Here is a 19,097-nt window from a genome sequence, read left to right as displayed (position 1 = left end):
TCTAATTTGAGATTAAATATAAATCCAGTTTTTTGCAGCTTTTAAGTAATGCCCTTCTTTATTGTGATGTTTATATAATTTATGTTTCAAAAGATATAATAACTGTGAAGTATGATGTTACCTCTCTAAAGCCAATCATTTTAAGCCAATGCATACAGCTATTAATTACTGCACTAACAAACAGTACAATAGTATTACCATGTTTTTTGTTTACATTGTATCATGGTAGTATGACATGTTCTATGAGACAATGAATTTTTTTGTAACACTGTAAAACCATGGGACATTTTGTACTGTGTTAATACTATGGTATTTATTAAAGTACCTTGGACTTACCATAGTGTTACCATCTGAAACCATAGCTTTACCGTGGTAGGATGAGCCTTACTGTTTAAAATACTCTAAAGATTTAACTGATTTGCATTGCCTTTTTAAGTGTATTTTCTCTTTTCTTATATTCTCTGTTTCTTTCTCAGGAAAAGGAAGGCAGATGATGTTGATGGTGAAGCAGCCTCCAAGAAACAGAAGAAAGAAGATGACAAACTCGAGATGAAACTGAAGGTCTTAGATGTTTTCTTCAGACTTGTGGATTATAGATGACTTTAATTGGTTTACACTTTTATATAGAGGACCAGTTAAAAGAATATGCTGGGTGCAATACAAGTTGAGCTCAATCGACAGCATTTGTGGCATTATGTTTATTTACCACAAAATTTTCATCCCTCCTTTTCTTAAAAAATTGTTTTAAATCGAAGTTGAGATGCGGCGCTTACAATGGAAGTGAATGGGGACAATTTTTGGAGGTTTAAAGCAGAAATGTGAAGCTTGTTATTTTATAAAAGCACTCTGTTAATTCTTCTGTTAAAACTTGTGTATTATTTATGCTGTAAAGTTGTTTAAATCATAATTTTACAACGAGTCATTTTACTGTTTTAGGTTTTGTTGACATTACATTTTCATGAAAGAGTTAGCAAGTGATTTTATCACATTAAAGTCATGTTAACATACATATTGCTTGTCTTGTGGCTGTACTTTTGAAACTTTTTAAAGTTTACAGATTGGCCCCATTCACTTCCATTGTAAGTGCCTCCCTGAAACCCAGAGTTTTGCTTTTAATTTTTTTTTTTAATAAAAAAGCAAATATTTTTTGATATTTGATATTTTTTATAAAAAAGCAGGTAAAAGTACTGTTCTTAAAAGTGCTAAATAGTCCAACAGAGGTTTACTTGGGCTATAAACAGCCCAGAACAGGGCAGTGGTGACGCCAAATGGAAATATTAACTAATAAATGGTCACTGATTACAAATATTTTAAATTAAAATTTTATTTTTCTAAAATAGTATTGTCTCTGATTACATCTAAATATTATTTTCAAAAATACATACTTAATGGAAGTGCATGCTAATCCAGTTAAAAAATAATAATTTACTGATGAAATCAAATCAGACATGACTTTTGGGATTATATTCCCCATAGCATTATTCTACATAATATTCAGCGTTATATACATCTCTCAGCAACAACATTAAAACCACCTGCCTAATACTGTGTAGGTCCCCCTCGTGCCACCAAAACTGCGCTAACCAGCATTTCAGAATAGCATTCTGAGATTATATTCTTCTCACCATAATTGTACAGAGCGGTTATCAGAGTTACCGTAGACTTTGTCAGTTCAAACCAGTCCGGCCATTCTCTGTTGACCTCTCTCATCAACAAGACATTTCCATCCACAGAACTGCTGTTCACTGCATGTTTTTTTGTTTTTGGCACCATTCTAAGTAAATTCTATTTGTATAGCGCTTTTCACAACACCAATCTTTTCAAAGCAGCTTTACTGAAACTTGTGCATTAACAGAAAATGAAACCGTAATATCTATAGAGTGATCATTATGTAGTTTGATTAAATATGATTGTACATTTTGTATAAAAAAATAAAATAAACAATTATAATTGTGTTTATAACCCCAGTGAGCAAGCCAAAAGCGATTTATGGCAAGGAACACAAATCTCCATAAGATGATGGTTAATGGAGAAAAACAACCTTGGGAGAAACCAGACTCACTGTGGGAGCCTGTTCTCAATTGTTTAATCTAATTTTTTTGTTGAGTAAGCCCAACAAATAAGTAACACAAAATGACATGTAAATAACCTTTATAGCTTTTCAAAAATATTCAGTGACCAATATAGCCACCCTTTTCAAAAACTGCCATGAGCCTTCCATCCAGTCTGTCAGTTTCTTGTTTTGTTCACAAACAACTTTAACTGAAGCAGCAACCACAGCCTCCCAAATGCTGTTCAAAGAGGTGTATTGTCTTCCCTCACTGTAAATCTCATGAGAAGGGCCCACAAGTTCTCAATAGGATTTAAGTCAGCTGAGGAAGGGGGGCAAGTCATTATTTGGGTATCTTTTGAGGTCCTTACTGGCTTGCAAAGCAATGGAGTACTTAGATGTGATGTAGCATTGTCCTGCATAAAGATCATGGCCTTCTTGAATGCTGAGGACTTCTTCCTGTACCACTGCTTGAAGAAAGTACTTTCCAGAAACTGGCAGTAGGTTTGGGAGTTGAGTTTCAGTCCATCTTCAACTCGAAAAGGTCCAACTACCTCATCCTTAATGATAGTAGCCCATACCAGTACCCCTCCTCCACCTTGCTGGCGCCTGACTCAAAGTGGTGCCCTGTGTCCATTAGTGATCCAGCCACAGGCCCATCTATCTGGTCCATCAAGAGTCACTCATTTCATTTGTCCATAAAACCTTTGAAAAATCTGTCTTCAGTTATTTCTTTGCCCAATCTTGATGCTTCAGCTTGTCAATCTTATTCAGTGGTGGTCGGGTTTCAGCATTCTTGACCTTGGCTATATCTCTAAGCACTTGGTACTTTTGGACACTCCAGGTAGGTTGCAGTTCTGGAATATGGTGGCACTGGAGGATAATCTGTTCCTGGTAGCTTCACGTTTAATTCTTGTCAAGCCTTTTGCAGTTAATTTGCGCCTTTTCTTCTACATGTGTTTTTTTGCGCCCCAGTTGACAATTTGCAACAAAATGTTTGATTATCCGGTGGTCACCCATCGATAGTTTATCTATTTCAAGAGTGTTGCATCCATCTGAAAGGCATTTTAAAATTCACTTGCCTAATAATTGTGCATGCAGTGTAGATGCATTGTCCTTTGTTAGTTGGCTGATGAAGGCTTTTGTTGGCAAATAATTGATAGTCTATGCATTCCATTTTAACAGTGTAATCCATCATTTCTAGAGACTGTTTTGTGTAAAAATCCAAGGAGATCAGCAGTTACAGAAATACTCAAACCAGCCCATCTGGCACAACAATCATGCCACGGTCCAAATCACTGAGAATAAAATTTTTCCCCATTCGGATGGTTGATGTGAACATTAACTGAAGCTCCTGACCCGTATCTGAATGGTTTTATGCACTGCTGCCACGTGATTGGCTGAATAGGTAATTGCACGGATGATTGTTGGTGCCAGCTGGGCTGGTTTGAGTATTTCTGTAACTGCTGATCTGGAATTTTCACACACAACAGTCTTTAGAATTTACTCCGAATGGTGCAAAAACAAAAAACATTCAGTGAGCAGCAGTTCTGTCGATGGAAATGCCTTGTTGATGGTTCGAACTGACAAAGTCTAAATTAACTCAGATAACCGCTCTGTATAATTGTGGTGAGAAGAGTGGGTTGGCGCTGTTTTGGCGGCATGATGGGGACCTACCAATATTAGACAGGTGGTTTTAATGTTGTGGTTGATCAGTGTATAGATTAATATGTCACTCTCATTAACTCTTCTAAACTTAAATATTCTCTTGCACAGTCAGAGCAGATCAGTCTCATGGTTCAAATGGACATTTGATCCCTTGTGCTGAAAAGGCGCGTCTCTCTATTGCTCCTTGTTTCGCTTTCAGTTTCCGCAGTTTCAGCCATAAACTCATTATACAACACCTGTGGCTGCTTGTGTGAAATCAGATTTTAGAGTTCCCTGTGTCCAATGAAGCGATTTCCATTTGTATGCTCAGGAATTCACACACATTTGATTTAATATACGCAAAATATAAAAAAAAGTCCCATCTCCACGATGCGCATTGTCACATTTTAGAACCGCAATGTATCATGCCATGATAAACCCTTACACCCCTAGTTTATCAATATTATGCCGCTAATGCTGTTGGTTTTATAAGATCATTGGTGCCTGAGATTTCAGTAGGATTTAAACTAGCGTTTGCTCTTAAAATGTTGCTATTTGCTTTTTTAGTTAATGTTTGAAAATCTATTAGTCTGAAAATGTTTGTCTTTTTCGTGTTGCCTTTTAGGAGCAAAGCCAGCTGATCTGGGGAATTAAGGACAGACTGAAGAAATATTGCTCTGTCAATGACATGAAGGAACTGCTTATTGCTAACAACCAGGAAGTGCCCTCTGGGGAGTCAAATGTGAGGATAGACTTCAGAAAAACTGCACTGATGTGCTGATTATGTGTCTGATTAGCATATTATTATTAGTTAAAGCTTATATCAAGTGGAATCTTCTGACTTAAAAAAATTACTTGGACTTTACTTTGAAAATTACATTGAGTATATAATTGCCATAAGCTTATCTGATTCCTATCAAATGTAAATTTCATGGTGATATTTTATTGACAGATTTTAGACTGCCTATCAGATTGCATGGCCTTTGGGTCTCTGAAGCCTTGTGAAACATGCAAAGGGCAGTTTGTGTTTAAGAGTGATGCGTACTACTGCACTGGAAACATCTCCGCATGGACCAAGTGTGTATTCAAGACCCAGATGCCTGATCGCAAAAACTGGGTCACTCCTAAGGTATGTAGATCAATGGAGATGGTACATTCACACCTGTTGGCTGTTAAATTTACAATAACTAACTCTGATTTCAGTATTTAATTGTATTACTCATAAAATAAATTTTTATCTCACAGGAGTTCAGTGAAATTCCGTTTCTGAAGAAGTTTAAGTTTAAGAGACAGGACCGTGTCTTCCCCAAAGAGGTCCCCATTGCAGCCCCCATCCCCTCATCCACTGCTGCTACAGCCACTCCTAGCATGTCCACTGCCACCAGTAATAACCTCACTGAGGTGCCTGCAGGTCAGTGACTCAGAGAAAAGCCTTGAAAAACAGATGTGTTATTCAGTGTTCCCTCAAGTATAGAAGAGGTTAAGGCATATTCTGGGTTATTTACAACTTGAATAGTTCACCCAAAAATGAAAATGTTGTTATCATTTACTCGCCTTCATGTCTTTACAAACCTGTATGACTCTCTTAAATTCTAATTTTGAAGGCAAAATGGTGAAGAATTTGCTGGGTGTTCTTTTCCATATAATGAAAGTGAATAGGGACTCAGGCTTTCTAGCTGTACAAAAACAAAAACTACACCATAAAAGTAGTCCATACCATATATTACAAGTCTTTTGAAGCCATACAATAGTTTGGTGTAAGAAACAGTGAAAGTTGAAACATTATCACAAAAAAATTATCAAATAATTTTAGCCTAAAATTAACTTTTTTTTTCTTATTTTTTGATTTGACATAATATAGCAAATAGGGTTGCTCCAAAAACTGCTTTTGTTTTGTTACCAATTATATCACCTGTAATTGAGTAAAATTGTGTTGATATGACAAAACAAATGAAAAGTTATAGCATTACAAAAATGATTTATCCTAGTGTCCAAAAGCTTCTCCAATTATATAAAACATAATAATTGTATGTAGTAACTAATTAAACATGCAAATACAACAATGGCTAAAGCTATACTCTCTCTCCAAAGCATGCAGGCATGAGTAACAAGATCTCATTCAGTTCCATTCTGTGTCGTTTGAGCCATCATTGAGTCTGTGTCCGTTACTTGTCGCCATCTCCTGGTGGCCATATGTAATTAGCGTGAACAATTCTCTCTGCCCATATTTGGATGACTTTTACGTCTGGTTGTGATGATCTGAATCCTAATACGATTGGTTTAGCGTTCCATGTCACTGGACAACTTGATAATAATTTCTTATATTTTAACAGGATTCCCCTCCTTTACGTAATGTATGATATTTTTTGTTCTGTTTATTTTTCATGATGTTATATGCGAAAGCACTGCTTATAAGCCACACCTGTTTACATGTAACCTGTATGTCAAAGACATGAAATGTGCTATTACTGGCTATATTTTTGTCTGTGAGTAAAACAAATAGGCGAGTTGTATTCTACTCTTTGAGAGCTTTTCAACAACAAACGACTGTTTGATCAGGTTAATGTTTTTACATATAACAATAAAATGCCCAGTGCAAAATTATTAATAAATGATCAAAACACTTGTTCGGTTTTGGTCATAATGCCAACATGCATTGTAAAGTAGAGCTTCTATGCTTTAAAAGGATACCTATTTTGTATTGGCCAAGACCGTAGTAGCTTCTCATTTCTGAAACATCCATGTCAGAAGACGTATCCTGTGGTCATGGAAAAGATGTTAATGTGTTTCAGAAGGGGCAAATTATTAGCCTGCATAAAGCAAAGTAAACAACTAAGGAGATTGCTGAAATCACTGGTATTGGGTTAAGAACTGTCCAACGCAATATTAAAACCTGGAAGGATAGTAGTGAACCGTCAGCTTCATGGAAGAAATGTGGTCGGAAAAAAATCTTGAATGATCGGAGATCACTAAAACACCTTGTGAAGTCACATCTTAAAAAATTGACAGTAGAACTCACGACTTTGTTTGATAGTGAAAGTAAGAGTATTTCCACATGCACAATGCGATGAGAACTTGCAGGATTGGGACTAAACAGCTGTGTGGCCACAAGAATCCTTCTTGTTTGTGAGACTAATCAGAAAAAACAACTTTAATTTGCTAGGGAGCATTATGATTGGACTGTGGAGCAATGAAAAAGGTAATGTGGTCTGATGAGTCCAGATTAACCCTATTCCAAAGCGATGGGTGCGGCAGGGTAAGAAGGGAAGCGATGTGCCTGTCGTGAATAGTGCCCACTGTACAAGCCTCTGGAGGCAGTGTTATGATTTACGGTTGCTTCAATTGGTCATGTTACATGGCAATTAAATAAAGTCAGCTGACTACCTGAATGTACTGAATGAGCAGGTTATCCCATCAATGTCAATGGAGTCACTCAGCACACCCTGGGATTCGAACTAGTGAACTCCAGGGGTGGTAGCCAGCGTCTTTACCACTGAGCTACCCAGTACTTTTATTTTAATTCTCTGTCATTCCTGTGTAATGCACTTTGAATTTACACTATGTTTAAAATGTGCTATATAAATATATAAAGTGCCACAAGGTGCTAAAATAGTCTTAGAGAAACTAAATGTTTTGCAACGCCCATTAAAATGATCCTCTGTGTTATTTTTACGACTTCAAAAGGATGTTTGGTCTAAATGTTTTCTGCAGATAAGCCTCTGTCAGGACTGAAGCTTTTGGCTGTGGGGAAACTCCGTAAGAACAAAGATGAGCTGAAAGCTGCAGTAGAAGAACTGGGTGGAAAAATCACAGGCACCGCCAACAAAGCAGCTCTCTGCCTCAGCAGCAAGAGTGAGTGATACTGAGGCCGTTTTTATTGCTTTGGGATATCTGCATTCTCATGTTTTATGATCATTAGAATTGCTGTCTATTTTGATCTGTAAAATACAATTAATTGAGCATGTCTTCACTTGCCACACATTCTCAGAGGAATCCAGATTCTGCATGGACTTGTGGGTTCAAGTCATTGTCCCTTCTATTTTTTTTCTCCAGCTTATTTATTTGTTGGCACGTGTCAGTTTGAAACTCATTAATAATCCATTCTGTTCCTTTTGTGTCTCAGAGGAGATTGAGAAAATGAGTAAGAAGATGGAGGAAGTGAGGGACGCAGGTGTGCGTGTGGTGGCAGAGGACTTCCTTGCTGACATCAAGGAGTCTGGCAAGGCCCTTCAGGAGCTCATCTCCCTGCATGGCATCTCCCCCTGGGCGGCTGAAGTTAAAGTCGAGTCCCAGGCTGGAGCTGTGGCCTCCAAGTCCACTGGAGCTCATTCCTCAAAGAGCGAAGAAGGTAGAAGGAAGGAAGAAGGTTAGATTTTATTTATGTTGCAAAAGTTCTGTTTTGTGTTACATCAGCAGAAAAGTCCCTTCATTACATTTTTATGAAAGCAACAGAATCATATGCCTTTTTCTTTTGTAAAATGGTATGCATTGATGAAGCTTGCACTATAAGATGAGAAACATTTATTAAGCTATTAAATGGCAGTATTGAGGCAGGTTTTACCTGCACAATGATGTTTGCTGTATTAATCTGAAAGGGCAGCTTTTGTTCAGTCTCTGAATAACACTATTTATTCTGGTTCTGCAGGTGGAAGCAAATCAAAGAAAATTAAACTGACAGTGAAAGGCGGAGCAGCTGTAGATCCAGACTCTGGTGAGATTAATAGTCATAATTACCATGTTTTTTGTGTTTGTTTTGTGCTTGTTTTGTCAGATCCAACATTTGATTCATTTAATATATGTTTTTTCAGTGTTACTTCACTCTGATTTGCATCCTCAGGTCTGGAGAACTGCGCTCATGTACTGGATCAGAATGGGAAGATTTACAGTGCCACACTGGGTCTTGTGGACATCGTCAGGGGGACAAACTCATACTACAAACTGCAGCTGCTGGAAGATGATGTAAAGAAACAGTAAGGACTGCAGTTTTGTTATGTTTATAGGCATCACATTTTCTACAAACATAAATAATTTCTGATATGTTCTTTGTGTGAACCCTGATAAGTCACCAACTACCTTGTTTATATAAATTGGAAAACAAGTATCTTCCAGAGTTACACAAAGTTCTTCCTTTTGGACACCAAATACACTTAGTATATTATTTTTAGCCACAAAGAATTATAATGCATTTAGTAGTAAACAACTTATTCAATGATTACACATTGTGTGTATGCTGCATTAAAGGAATTAAATCATTAAAAAGAAATGTTCTGATTTTTAAGCATTTTGCCCTTTTAAAGCAGGTTTTGTGATGCTAGTTGCTTCAAAACTTGTCTGCTTACCCAATTATGAATTTTGATGGATGATGGTTGCAAACAAGACTACAATTTGGGCACAACAATTAAGTTTTGGTACAAATCATTTAGGTTAATTTATGTAAGTTTTGTTTAAATGAACATTTGTTATGGGGGAGCACCTTTATTTTAACAGATGGTGTCCTTTGTTTGAAGTGTGTTTTCATTTTGTTTTGTTCAGGTACTGTGTGTTCAGGTCATGGGGTCGAGTTGGAACCACCATTGGGGGAAACAAACTGGACAAGTTTTATGACAGGAATGCAGCCATGGAAAATTTTAGCAGTGTTTATGAGGAGAAGACTGGGAATTCCTGGACCTCCACCAGCTTCACCAAATACCCGAACAAGTTTTACCCTCTTGAGATTGACTATGGACAGGTACAAACTAAAGTATTGTTGTTTAAGTCAAATCAGCTGTCTAACATGAATTGAAAGCTACAAGAATCAGTTCAGTAGGTCTTTGGGGCCTGTTTTTAAAATAAAGCATGTGTATACAGTGGCAAGTAAAAGTATGTGAACCCTTTGGAGTTAACTGTCTGCATGAATTTGTCACAAAATATGATCTCATCTTCATCAGACACATCATGTAGGAATAATTAGATCTGGTTAACATCTCTGTTCATCTACTATACGGAAAACATTAAACTGGCGTGGTGTCCATGGCAGGACACCATGAAGGAAGCAGCTGCTTTTCAACAAAAACATTGCTGCGCACCTGGTGTTTGCCGAAGATCACCTAGACTCTGAAAATATTTTGTGGACTGATAAAACTTATGTTGAATTGTTTGGGAAGAACTACTTATGGCATAAAAATGTTAACGAATACCTACATGAGACCATCATCCCAATGGTGAAGTATGGTGTTGGGAGCATCATGATTTGGGGCTGGACTGTAATGTTTAAAGGGATGTGTTCAATAAAGACAAAGATTATAATTGTTTGTGCGTTGTTGGCTTGAGCACATTTTTGTTTGTCTATATTTGTGACTTTAATGAAGATTAGATCACATTTTATCACTAATTAATGCAGAAAACCAGCCAATTTCAAAGGGTTCACTTTATTTTTGCCACTGTACATGTAAAATTGAGAGATTGTCCTCATTATAAGACTTTACACAGATGTGGGACCCTGTGTTTTATTTATTTACCCAGGACGAAGAGGCTGTAAAGAAGCTAACTGAAAGTGCAGGTCTCAAATCCCAGCTGGCCAAACCCGTCCAAGACCTCATCAGAATGATCTTTGATGTGGAGAGCATGAAGAAAGCCATGGTTGAGTTTGAGGTGTGTTCATTTCTCTACTTCAGGCTAATGAGCCAAGTTTCTATGATCAGATTCCATGATGGAAATAGTTTGCTGATCTGAAAGAGTTCATTTTTCTCATGTTATACCATAGTTTGTGAAATAAGAATCTTAGAGTGCCGTTAAAGATGTGTGATTGTAATTAGATGTAATTTCCCCTCACAGATTGACCTGCAAAAGATGCCTTTGGGAAAACTCAGTAAGCGACAGATCCAGAGTGCCTATTCCCTCCTGAGTGAGGTCCAGCAGGTTGGTCTTTTATCCCTTTTCCACAGAAACGGCACTGTTTTTCGTGCCAGAGCCTGGCCAAAACTCTGCTAACTGAAATAAAACTAAAGCTGGCATATGTTGCAACTTACCAAGATCAAAAATCAAGGTCCTGATTTATTTTTGAAGCCCCAGACGACACCAGCAATTCTGTGTTTGTTAGCTGGCTGGTCGGTCCAACCAGTAGTGAATGGTTTTCTATTGCTCTGTCCACTGATGCTTTTGCTTGGGTCCTTCTTCTGGTCCCTTTACACCTTTTTACATTTGTTTGTGATGTGGTCATCCGATTAAAGCCAGCATACATCATCATCATCATCTCTCACTCTCTCTCTATTACTACTCTACGAAGTAATACAGGTTTTTTTATTGATTCAGATGATCAATAAAACATTTATTCAGCACACTCACCTTTACACAGACTTGTAGACACAAGCTGCTTATTCATTTTTAAGGGCATTACACATGTTTAATCTAAAAAAATATATAAAAAATTAAGATGTAGAGCTAATTATACTCTTAACATTAAAAACAGCTCTAATAATAATCATCATCAATATTTTATTTTTAAAAGTGGGCTGGATTCCACAAAAGCAAAACTGTGTGAATACAAAATGGACTGAGTAACAGGTAAAGTAGACCAAAAATAAATCTAGGGCCCACTTTCAAGGCCATGAACAGTGTAAATGCAAAGAAAACTGGGTCCCTTTTCACCTGGTTATCACTAAGGGGTCTGAATTTAGTTTTTGTTGAAAGGGGAAAAAAAAATACCCTCAACCACATTATCCAAAAGTCTGAGACCACATTGAAAATCTGAGATTCAAAATCTAACGGAAACCTGGAAATGGATCAAAATTTTAGGATTTTCACCAAGAAATAATGTGGTGATAAATACGATTTCCTTGCTTTCTTTAAGCGCACGCAAGATGCTATTTGGAACATTCTCAAATCCTACTGGGATAACATGGATCATCAGGCAATTGTGGAGTCCATGCAAGCTCAAGTGCATGCTTTAAAGCATTAAAAGTTAAAATGTTATGCTAATAAAATAATTTGTAATGTAAATTTTTTATTGGAAAAATGCACTATAGTGGTCTTTGACTGGAGTCAGACAGCATTCTTAATTGAGAACAGTGCTATATACACCTGTCATTATTTACTCAGTCTATCTATAAATAACAGTTCAGTTCAAGTTTGTATATTGTCACTATATCCTAACAAACAAAACTTCCTGTTTGCTTTCATTTCTATAGGCTGTTGCAGATAATGCTTCCCAATCACTGATCTTAGACCTGTCCAATCGCTTCTACACACTGATACCACATGACTTCGGCATGAAGAAGCCACCACTGTTGAGTAACCTGGACTACATACAGGTATGTCTTAGACACAAACCATCAAAGCGTTGTCATGGCAACATTTATATTGCGATATTCAAACATGTTCCATATCTATTATAGCAAAAAGTGCAAATGCTGGACAATCTGTTGGACATTGAGGTGGCCTACAGCTTGCTACGGGGCGAAGTAGAGGACAATAAGAAAGATCCCATTGACATCAACTATGAGAAGCTCAAAACCGAAATTGAGGTAAAATGCATTTGTTTTATCTCGTATAGTGGCTGAAAAAATAAGATATTTTGATCTTTCAACTTTTTAAGCGCCATAGACTATTGCATGTGTAATATTGATTGTGCTACTAGGTGGTTGATAAATCTTCCGATGAGGCTCGGCTTATCATTGAATATGCGAAGAACACACATGCTGCTACTCACAATACCTACACACTCGAGGTTGAGGAGGTAAGATTTTGCTGCCACAGTTTCAACAGAATAAATAGTATTTATTTAAAAATACATACTGTGTACCACAACCATTAACATTGTGGAGTCTACAAGGTTATGGATTTATGAATGTTATAACACACTAATAATTCTGATCACTGTTTTGTCCTGATTTATTTTTGCTCTGTTAGATCTTTAAGATCAACAGGGAGGGTGAGTATCATCGTTACCGCCCCTTCAAAGATTTACCAAATCGACAGCTGTTATGGCACGGCTCCCGCGCCACCAACTACGCTGGTATCCTGTCTCAGGGACTACGTATCGCTCCTCCCGAGGCTCCTGTGGTACGTTTCTGGACCTTTCCGTGCTTTTAGCTGCTCTTAGTTTGAACAAAACTTCTTAGTGATTGATTAATGGATTATAAGAGGGGAAAAAGTTGCTTTATACATTTATACAGCTAGATCCAGGCTTTTCACGGTCATTGAAAAACCTAGAAAAATCTGGGAATTTAAAAATTGTCAAGATAATTTTTTTAGGGAATATTTATTTTTCTAGTTTTCTCTCAAATATTTTATGTACTAGAATTATGTGTAGAGTAAAACTTGCTTGCAAGCAATCTCCCATTTGTGACATTGTGTGAACATTAGTGAATCATTTTTTTACAATGAATTAGACTAAACAGTTCACAAATCGGTCTAAAAATCTGAATCAAAATGATAAAAAATTAAATAAAATCACAAATGCATGGAAACATCATGTAAATGCATTGATCATAAAAGGTGGGAACCCAGTTGTAAATTTATTTTATACTGTTGGGTAAAAGTATGGATTTTCCAATGCATTGCAATCTTTGTCTGAATGATATTGATTCTTAAATCCCAAAATCGGTCTTTCAATCTATGTGGCAACCCTCTATAGTGAAAATAAATCACTCGTATGTGAAACCAAATCAAACGCTTATATCTACTGGCTAGTAAATGTTCAGATTTCACTTACTAGTGATTGAGTATTATAGTGAAGTTATTAGCACTGCGTGTTTATAGTAAAAGTTTTGTTTAACTAGTTCTGTGTGTCCAAAGACGAGATCCACAGATCCATATGTCATTGAATAATGTCTCTTTCAAAACCCTTTCTGTTTTTATTTTTTTTTTACATTCAGTTGTTGATAAAAAAAAATAAAAAAAGACTGATGCGCTAAAGAAATTACGCACGTCTCCTTTCGATATATGCACTTACTGGCTGATGTCGCTAGACATTGAGACGATTTAAGCATTTGTTCTACATATCAATGTAACACAAATATACATCCCATTTCAAGACATTTATTGATGAAATTTGAAAAATTTTCAAAAGCTAAAATGTGACAAATTTAATGAAAAACTAATAAGAGTTTAATTTGTAAAAATATTTTGAGGGTTGTCTGGAAGGTTCCTTTATAATTAAGATCATTAGCTGAGAGAGAATTTATTTTTATATGCAAGCAAAATGGACATTGTACCAGAAATATAGAAATTGAGATCTGAAATCTGTACATAAAACACATTTTGAACACTGTGTCTGTAATTAAAAAAATAATAATTTTATATGTGTTATGTGATCTTTAATACAGACAGGTTACATGTTTGGCAAAGGTTTATACTTTGCTGACATGGTGTCAAAGAGCGCCAACTACTGTCACACCTCCCAGGCTGATCCAGTTGGTCTCATTCTGTTAGGAGAGGTTGCCCTTGGAAGCATGTGAGAAATGCTTTCTTTCCTACTTTGAATTCATTCTTCCTGATAAAACATAGACAAATGTTGTTTAACAATGTAATATCTTGCAATTTGGAGAGAAAAAGGTCAAATTAAAAAATTTTAATTGTGTGACTAAAGGTCTGATTGTGATTTTATTTTCTGTCTAAAGGCATGAACTGAAGAAAGCCTCGCATATTACAAAGTTACCAAAGGGTAAACACAGTGTGAAAGGTATGCCAGCACTTTTTACAGTGGAGACACTGTGTCATTGAAGCCCATGACAAATGATTCCCCACACTTTCCACTTACTACATGGTTACTGTGTACAGAAGATTGAATATTACAATTATTTTGTTTTTGCTTTTTGAAGGTTTGGGAAGAACTGCTCCAGACCCAAGAGCCACCATTTCAAAGAATGGAGTGGAAATTCCTTTGGGCAAAGGCATCAATACAAATATTGATGACACAAGTCTGCTCTACAATGAGTATCCTTCACAATGTTACAACATTCATTATTTAAGCAATATCACACGAGCAAGAGTGTGATATGGCCATGTGTGTGTGTGTGTGTGTGTGTGTGTGTGTGTGTGAGAGAGACACACGGATCATCTGTTGCCACACCCAAGCAGAGATGCTGTCAGCTTTCTGAAAATCAGCTTTCTCAGTGGAGAATTAGCCGTATTTCTCCCTATTTCGCGGTAGGCGTTGCGAGTCATGCACTATAGAAACCGCAATGTCCTCCACCATTTTAAACAGCATGTCCTCTCCAATGTGTAAAGTCTGGTAAGAGGTAAGCGCCTTGAGTTCTGTAATTAATCAGTCTGTTGTGTCTCAGCTGTGAATAGCCATAATGCTGAAGTTGTTTAAAGCCTTTTAAAGATATTTCAGAGCTTTAGTAGTGTAGTAGTAATACGAGTGATCACGGAGCGCTGTTTTATGTAAACATTGGCTGATGTGGATTCACTTCACATCACCTAACTGGCTCATGTTACTCACATAAATTATCTTCTGTCACCACCTGCTGGCTAACATATGCAATGTCAAAAAACAAATACATGTAATAAGAGACAAATACAGTAGCTCTTAACACATATGCACTATGCTTACTCCTTAGTTCAGAACCACACAAACACAAGCGGAGTGATACACACAGTGAAGCGTCCGAGTGCTGATGGTGTGAGACCATCAGTGCCCATGAAACGTCTCTTGTCCAATCAGATTCGATGACCGGAACTAACTGTTGTATATATCAGTGTTTCCCAACCACTGTACCGTGGCACAAAGGTGTGCCGTGGAAAATTATCAAATTCCACAAAATAAATAAATGCATAAAAAAATTATAATTTCAGGGATCCAAACTTCTCAACTTTTAAAGAAATTCTCAGTTTTTAAACCATAATTGGTCACTTTTTTGATTGTGAAGAGCATTGATGAATGTGCAAAAGTGACTTTTACGTGTTAAAGGTCTTTCACATGACTCACGTCCACGCAGCAGAATACATTGAAGTCTATGAAGTGACGTTACATTACACCAAAGTGATTTTCACACACGTTTTTGCTTCAACAATAATGTCTTTGAGAGTACCAAGCAACAAGAAATATTTAAAAACTGTCAATTTGTGAACAGACATTGAATGTCTTAATTTAATTTAATGTTACCTTATCGTTAACGAATATCAGAGACCCCAGTTATTGAACTAATTTAAATTCAACAATAAAACATAAATTAGTCTGTTTATTATTTCTGCTATCAAAGCAACTGCAAGCTTTATTTTTCTCTCTTCCAAAAACATTAATCTGCTTCGTGTGGTGTCTCTGTTGTTCATCTGTTCTCTTCATAAATAAATAAATGCAAAATCTGCTATATGCCCGTCCAAGTGATGTAAAAGAAAAAGGGACTCTGCGGACATGGCGACCTTCTTCCACTGCTCCAAAGTCCATTTCCGATTGTAGGCTCTTTCAACGATGGATTGGGCACTCTGACCGGTCTGCGGTTATGCAGCAAGGTGCGATGCTCTGTGTTGTGACACATTCCTCCCGTAACCATCATTAAAATTTTCTGTGATTTATGCCACTGTAGAACTTCTGTCGGTTCGAACCAAAGGGGATAGCCGCCATTGCCCTAGCACAACGATGAGCCTTGAACGCCCAACACCCTGTCGCTTGGTTTGTTGTTTGTCCCTCCTCGGACCACTGTCAGTAGGTACTCACCACGGCTGACCAGGAGCACTCCTCAAGCCTTGCATAACAATTTGGCCCTTGTTAAGGTCACTCCTGCCCATTTCTGCTGCATTCAACACATTGACTAGGAGTACTTATGCACCGGGTCTGTTAAATGCTTGATTCTGATTGGTTGACAGACGTTGTAAGGTGTGCAATTATTTTCCAGTAAACGCACGGCTGTAAAGTTGTTCCAGATCTTAACCGCATAACGGTTCGTATCACTTTGCCAAATTATTTCATTTATTTCAAAGAGCCCTACAGGCTACCACAACAAAATAACCTATTAAAACAAAGACATTGCTTAAAGTAAATGGTTAAGAACGTTAAAAAAAAAAACATTTTGGCAATTTGAAGTGACGTTATTCCTGACGAGAGCCACTTTAAACACCATTAATTCCACACACACTCTGTTTCTCACGCTCACACACATACCAGCACACACTACCTTGTTACTCCAATACCGAAAAGCAGTGCATCCTCTGTTGCTAGTCCTAAAGTAACATTTTCGAATTAGCTGTATCAGGGTGTATCAAAGCTAGATACAAATTTACAACGGAAATATGGCAACACTCTCTGCTTGTTAAGGTTTACAATGGAAATATGATGACACACTCTGCTGCTGAGAATTGTGCTTAAACTTACATCTTGGCAATTTTGATGTTACTTCTGACGTGAGCAGCAACAAAAAGCAAATCCCAGAAGTGATTTCTCTCAGTTTCTGAGTTTCTCTCTTTCAATCCCTCAAAAACAATCTCATTACTCAATAAGTGCTCCATTAAAGCAACATAAGTCTCGCTTTCCTCCGTTGCTAGTTCTAAAGGGACGTTCTCGAACTAGCAACGAAGGCTTGGACTGTATTAAAGCAAGACGCTGAATCCAGAGTTCCAATCACAAGAGTGTTTTAGGGATGAAAACCAGAAAATGTCTAAAGTGTGCTAGCCATGGTATAAACGGAATAATTGACTCTGGCCCATTGAATTATTGAAAAATAATGCACACCCGATGTGTAACCACTGTGCATTGTGACCACATTACCACCTCGGGTGTGCATTATTTTTCAATAATTCAACGGTCCCTCCTCAATTATCTAATCTAATCGAGATGATCAATGTTATTTGCTTAACCTGTGAGTGGTCAATAATGTTTTGGCTCATCAGTGTATATATACGTGTGTGTGTGTGTGTGTGTGTATTACTTGTTCTATTGTTTTCCTTGACTTAATTCTCCTAAAGGTATATTGTGTACGATGTTGGTCAGGTTAACCTGAAATACCTGCTGAAGATTCGTTTCAACTACCAAACCTCTCTCTGGTGAGATAACGGGTCATGTCTCTCTGGACAGGTTTCAGAACACCTCTGGAGCCCTCTGCTACACCTTTAGTGCCATGAGCAAGCAGCCGTTGTTTTGGCAAGTTATTAAATCAGTTATTTAGCGCTTCTTCAGCAACAGTCCAAGCTGCTCTTGTCTGTTAGTTTGGAGTAAGTTAAAGGGATAGTTCCCCCCAAAAAAAGAAAACAAAGAAGATTTTTAGAAGAATATTTCATCTCTGTAGGTCCATACAATACAAGTGAATGGATACCAAAACTTTGAAGCTCTAAAAAGAAAAAAAAGTCCATGTCTTCTAAAGCAATCCAATTGGTTTTGAGTGAACACAGACCAAAATATAACTATAACTTTTTTACTATAAATCTTGACTTCAGCAGTCTTCTTGGCGATCATGGCACCATTTAGCACTCTGCGTATGTGTCAAGCATTAGGAAGTGTAATCGAGCTTGAAATCATAATCATGTGTAGAGACTGCAGCTTTAAGATGTACAGTGAAAAAGGAGTAATATTTGTGTCTGTTCTCACCCAAAACTGATTAGATCACTTAATACAAGGATTAAACCACTGGAGTCGTATGGATTACTTTTATGCTGCTTTGTGTGGATTTTTTTTAGCTTTTTGTATCCATTCACTTGTATTGTATGGACCTACAAAGCTGAAATTTTCTTCTAAAAATCTTTGTGTTAGCAGAAGAAAAAGTCATACAAATGGGATGTTGTGAGGGTGAATGAGAGAATTTTCATTTTTGGGGGAACTATTACAAGTGGCTTTTTCAAAATATTCAATTGCTATCACAAACTAACTTTTCTTTTTTTTTTTTCTTTTTTTTCAAGATATATTAACAGACAATATTTGACTTATCTTTGGAGATATTTCTCATAAGCTACCAATAATATAAGGTAGAAAGTCTTCCATTGGTTTAATAGACTTTTTCTTTTATAGATTTTGGTAAACCTGACATCAGGTTGACTAACTGCTATGTCTGACATAACTAGTATTCAATGTTTTCAAGGTCTTCTCGCTATTGAAAAGAGAAAATGTACAGTTTTTAGAAAGTTTTGTTGTAAGCTAGAATATAGCCCTGCCCTAAGTAACCTTTTACTAGAATTGCCAATGTTTTGACGACTATTTGGTATGTTAAGTGTATTGTCCCAGTTTTGTTTTTCATTTATTTGTCCATCTCTCTTCAACTAAAATGGCAATGAAAGTGCAATGGTTGCTACTGTACTCGTGCCCCGGTGAATTTGTTTTATTTTTGTTTGGTCAGCATTTCCCTACAAATGTTCCATGGACAAAAAGCTGTGTGCATCCTGACTAATGTATTTGCATCACAAATAAATGGTTTTGGCTTATTGTGTGTAAAGCTCATTCGTTTCAGACAAAACGGAGTAGTCAATACATTTAGTTTAGTTATTTTCTGGG

General features: G+C 37.0%; 1 protein-coding gene across 1 annotated transcript; it reads left to right on the top strand.

Annotated features, from left to right (window-relative positions):
* Nucleotides 1–476: 476 nt before the first annotated feature.
* LOC127642510 (poly [ADP-ribose] polymerase 1) lies at nucleotides 477–18,504 on the top strand (the record flags this gene model as incomplete). The annotated part of the gene is made up of 19 exons (XM_052125140.1): nucleotides 477–561; nucleotides 4,323–4,439; nucleotides 4,650–4,826; nucleotides 4,943–5,108; nucleotides 7,409–7,549; nucleotides 7,821–8,063; nucleotides 8,343–8,408; nucleotides 8,535–8,667; nucleotides 9,230–9,425; nucleotides 10,199–10,327; nucleotides 10,511–10,594; nucleotides 11,863–11,985; nucleotides 12,070–12,198; nucleotides 12,312–12,410; nucleotides 12,584–12,736; nucleotides 14,002–14,129; nucleotides 14,296–14,357; nucleotides 14,497–14,611; nucleotides 17,582–18,504. Coding segments are annotated over 19 exons (2,428 nt in total), but the record flags the coding sequence as incomplete, so codon positions are not given.
* Between the last annotated feature and the right edge of the window lie 593 nt (nucleotides 18,505–19,097).

This window comes from Xyrauchen texanus, unplaced genomic scaffold (genome assembly GCF_025860055.1).
Source record: "Xyrauchen texanus isolate HMW12.3.18 unplaced genomic scaffold, RBS_HiC_50CHRs HiC_scaffold_664, whole genome shotgun sequence".
Classification (NCBI taxonomy): domain Eukaryota; kingdom Metazoa; phylum Chordata; class Actinopteri; order Cypriniformes; family Catostomidae; genus Xyrauchen; species Xyrauchen texanus.
Note: the sequence above shows the minus strand (reverse complement) of the source record. Positions and strands in the feature narration are given on the sequence as shown.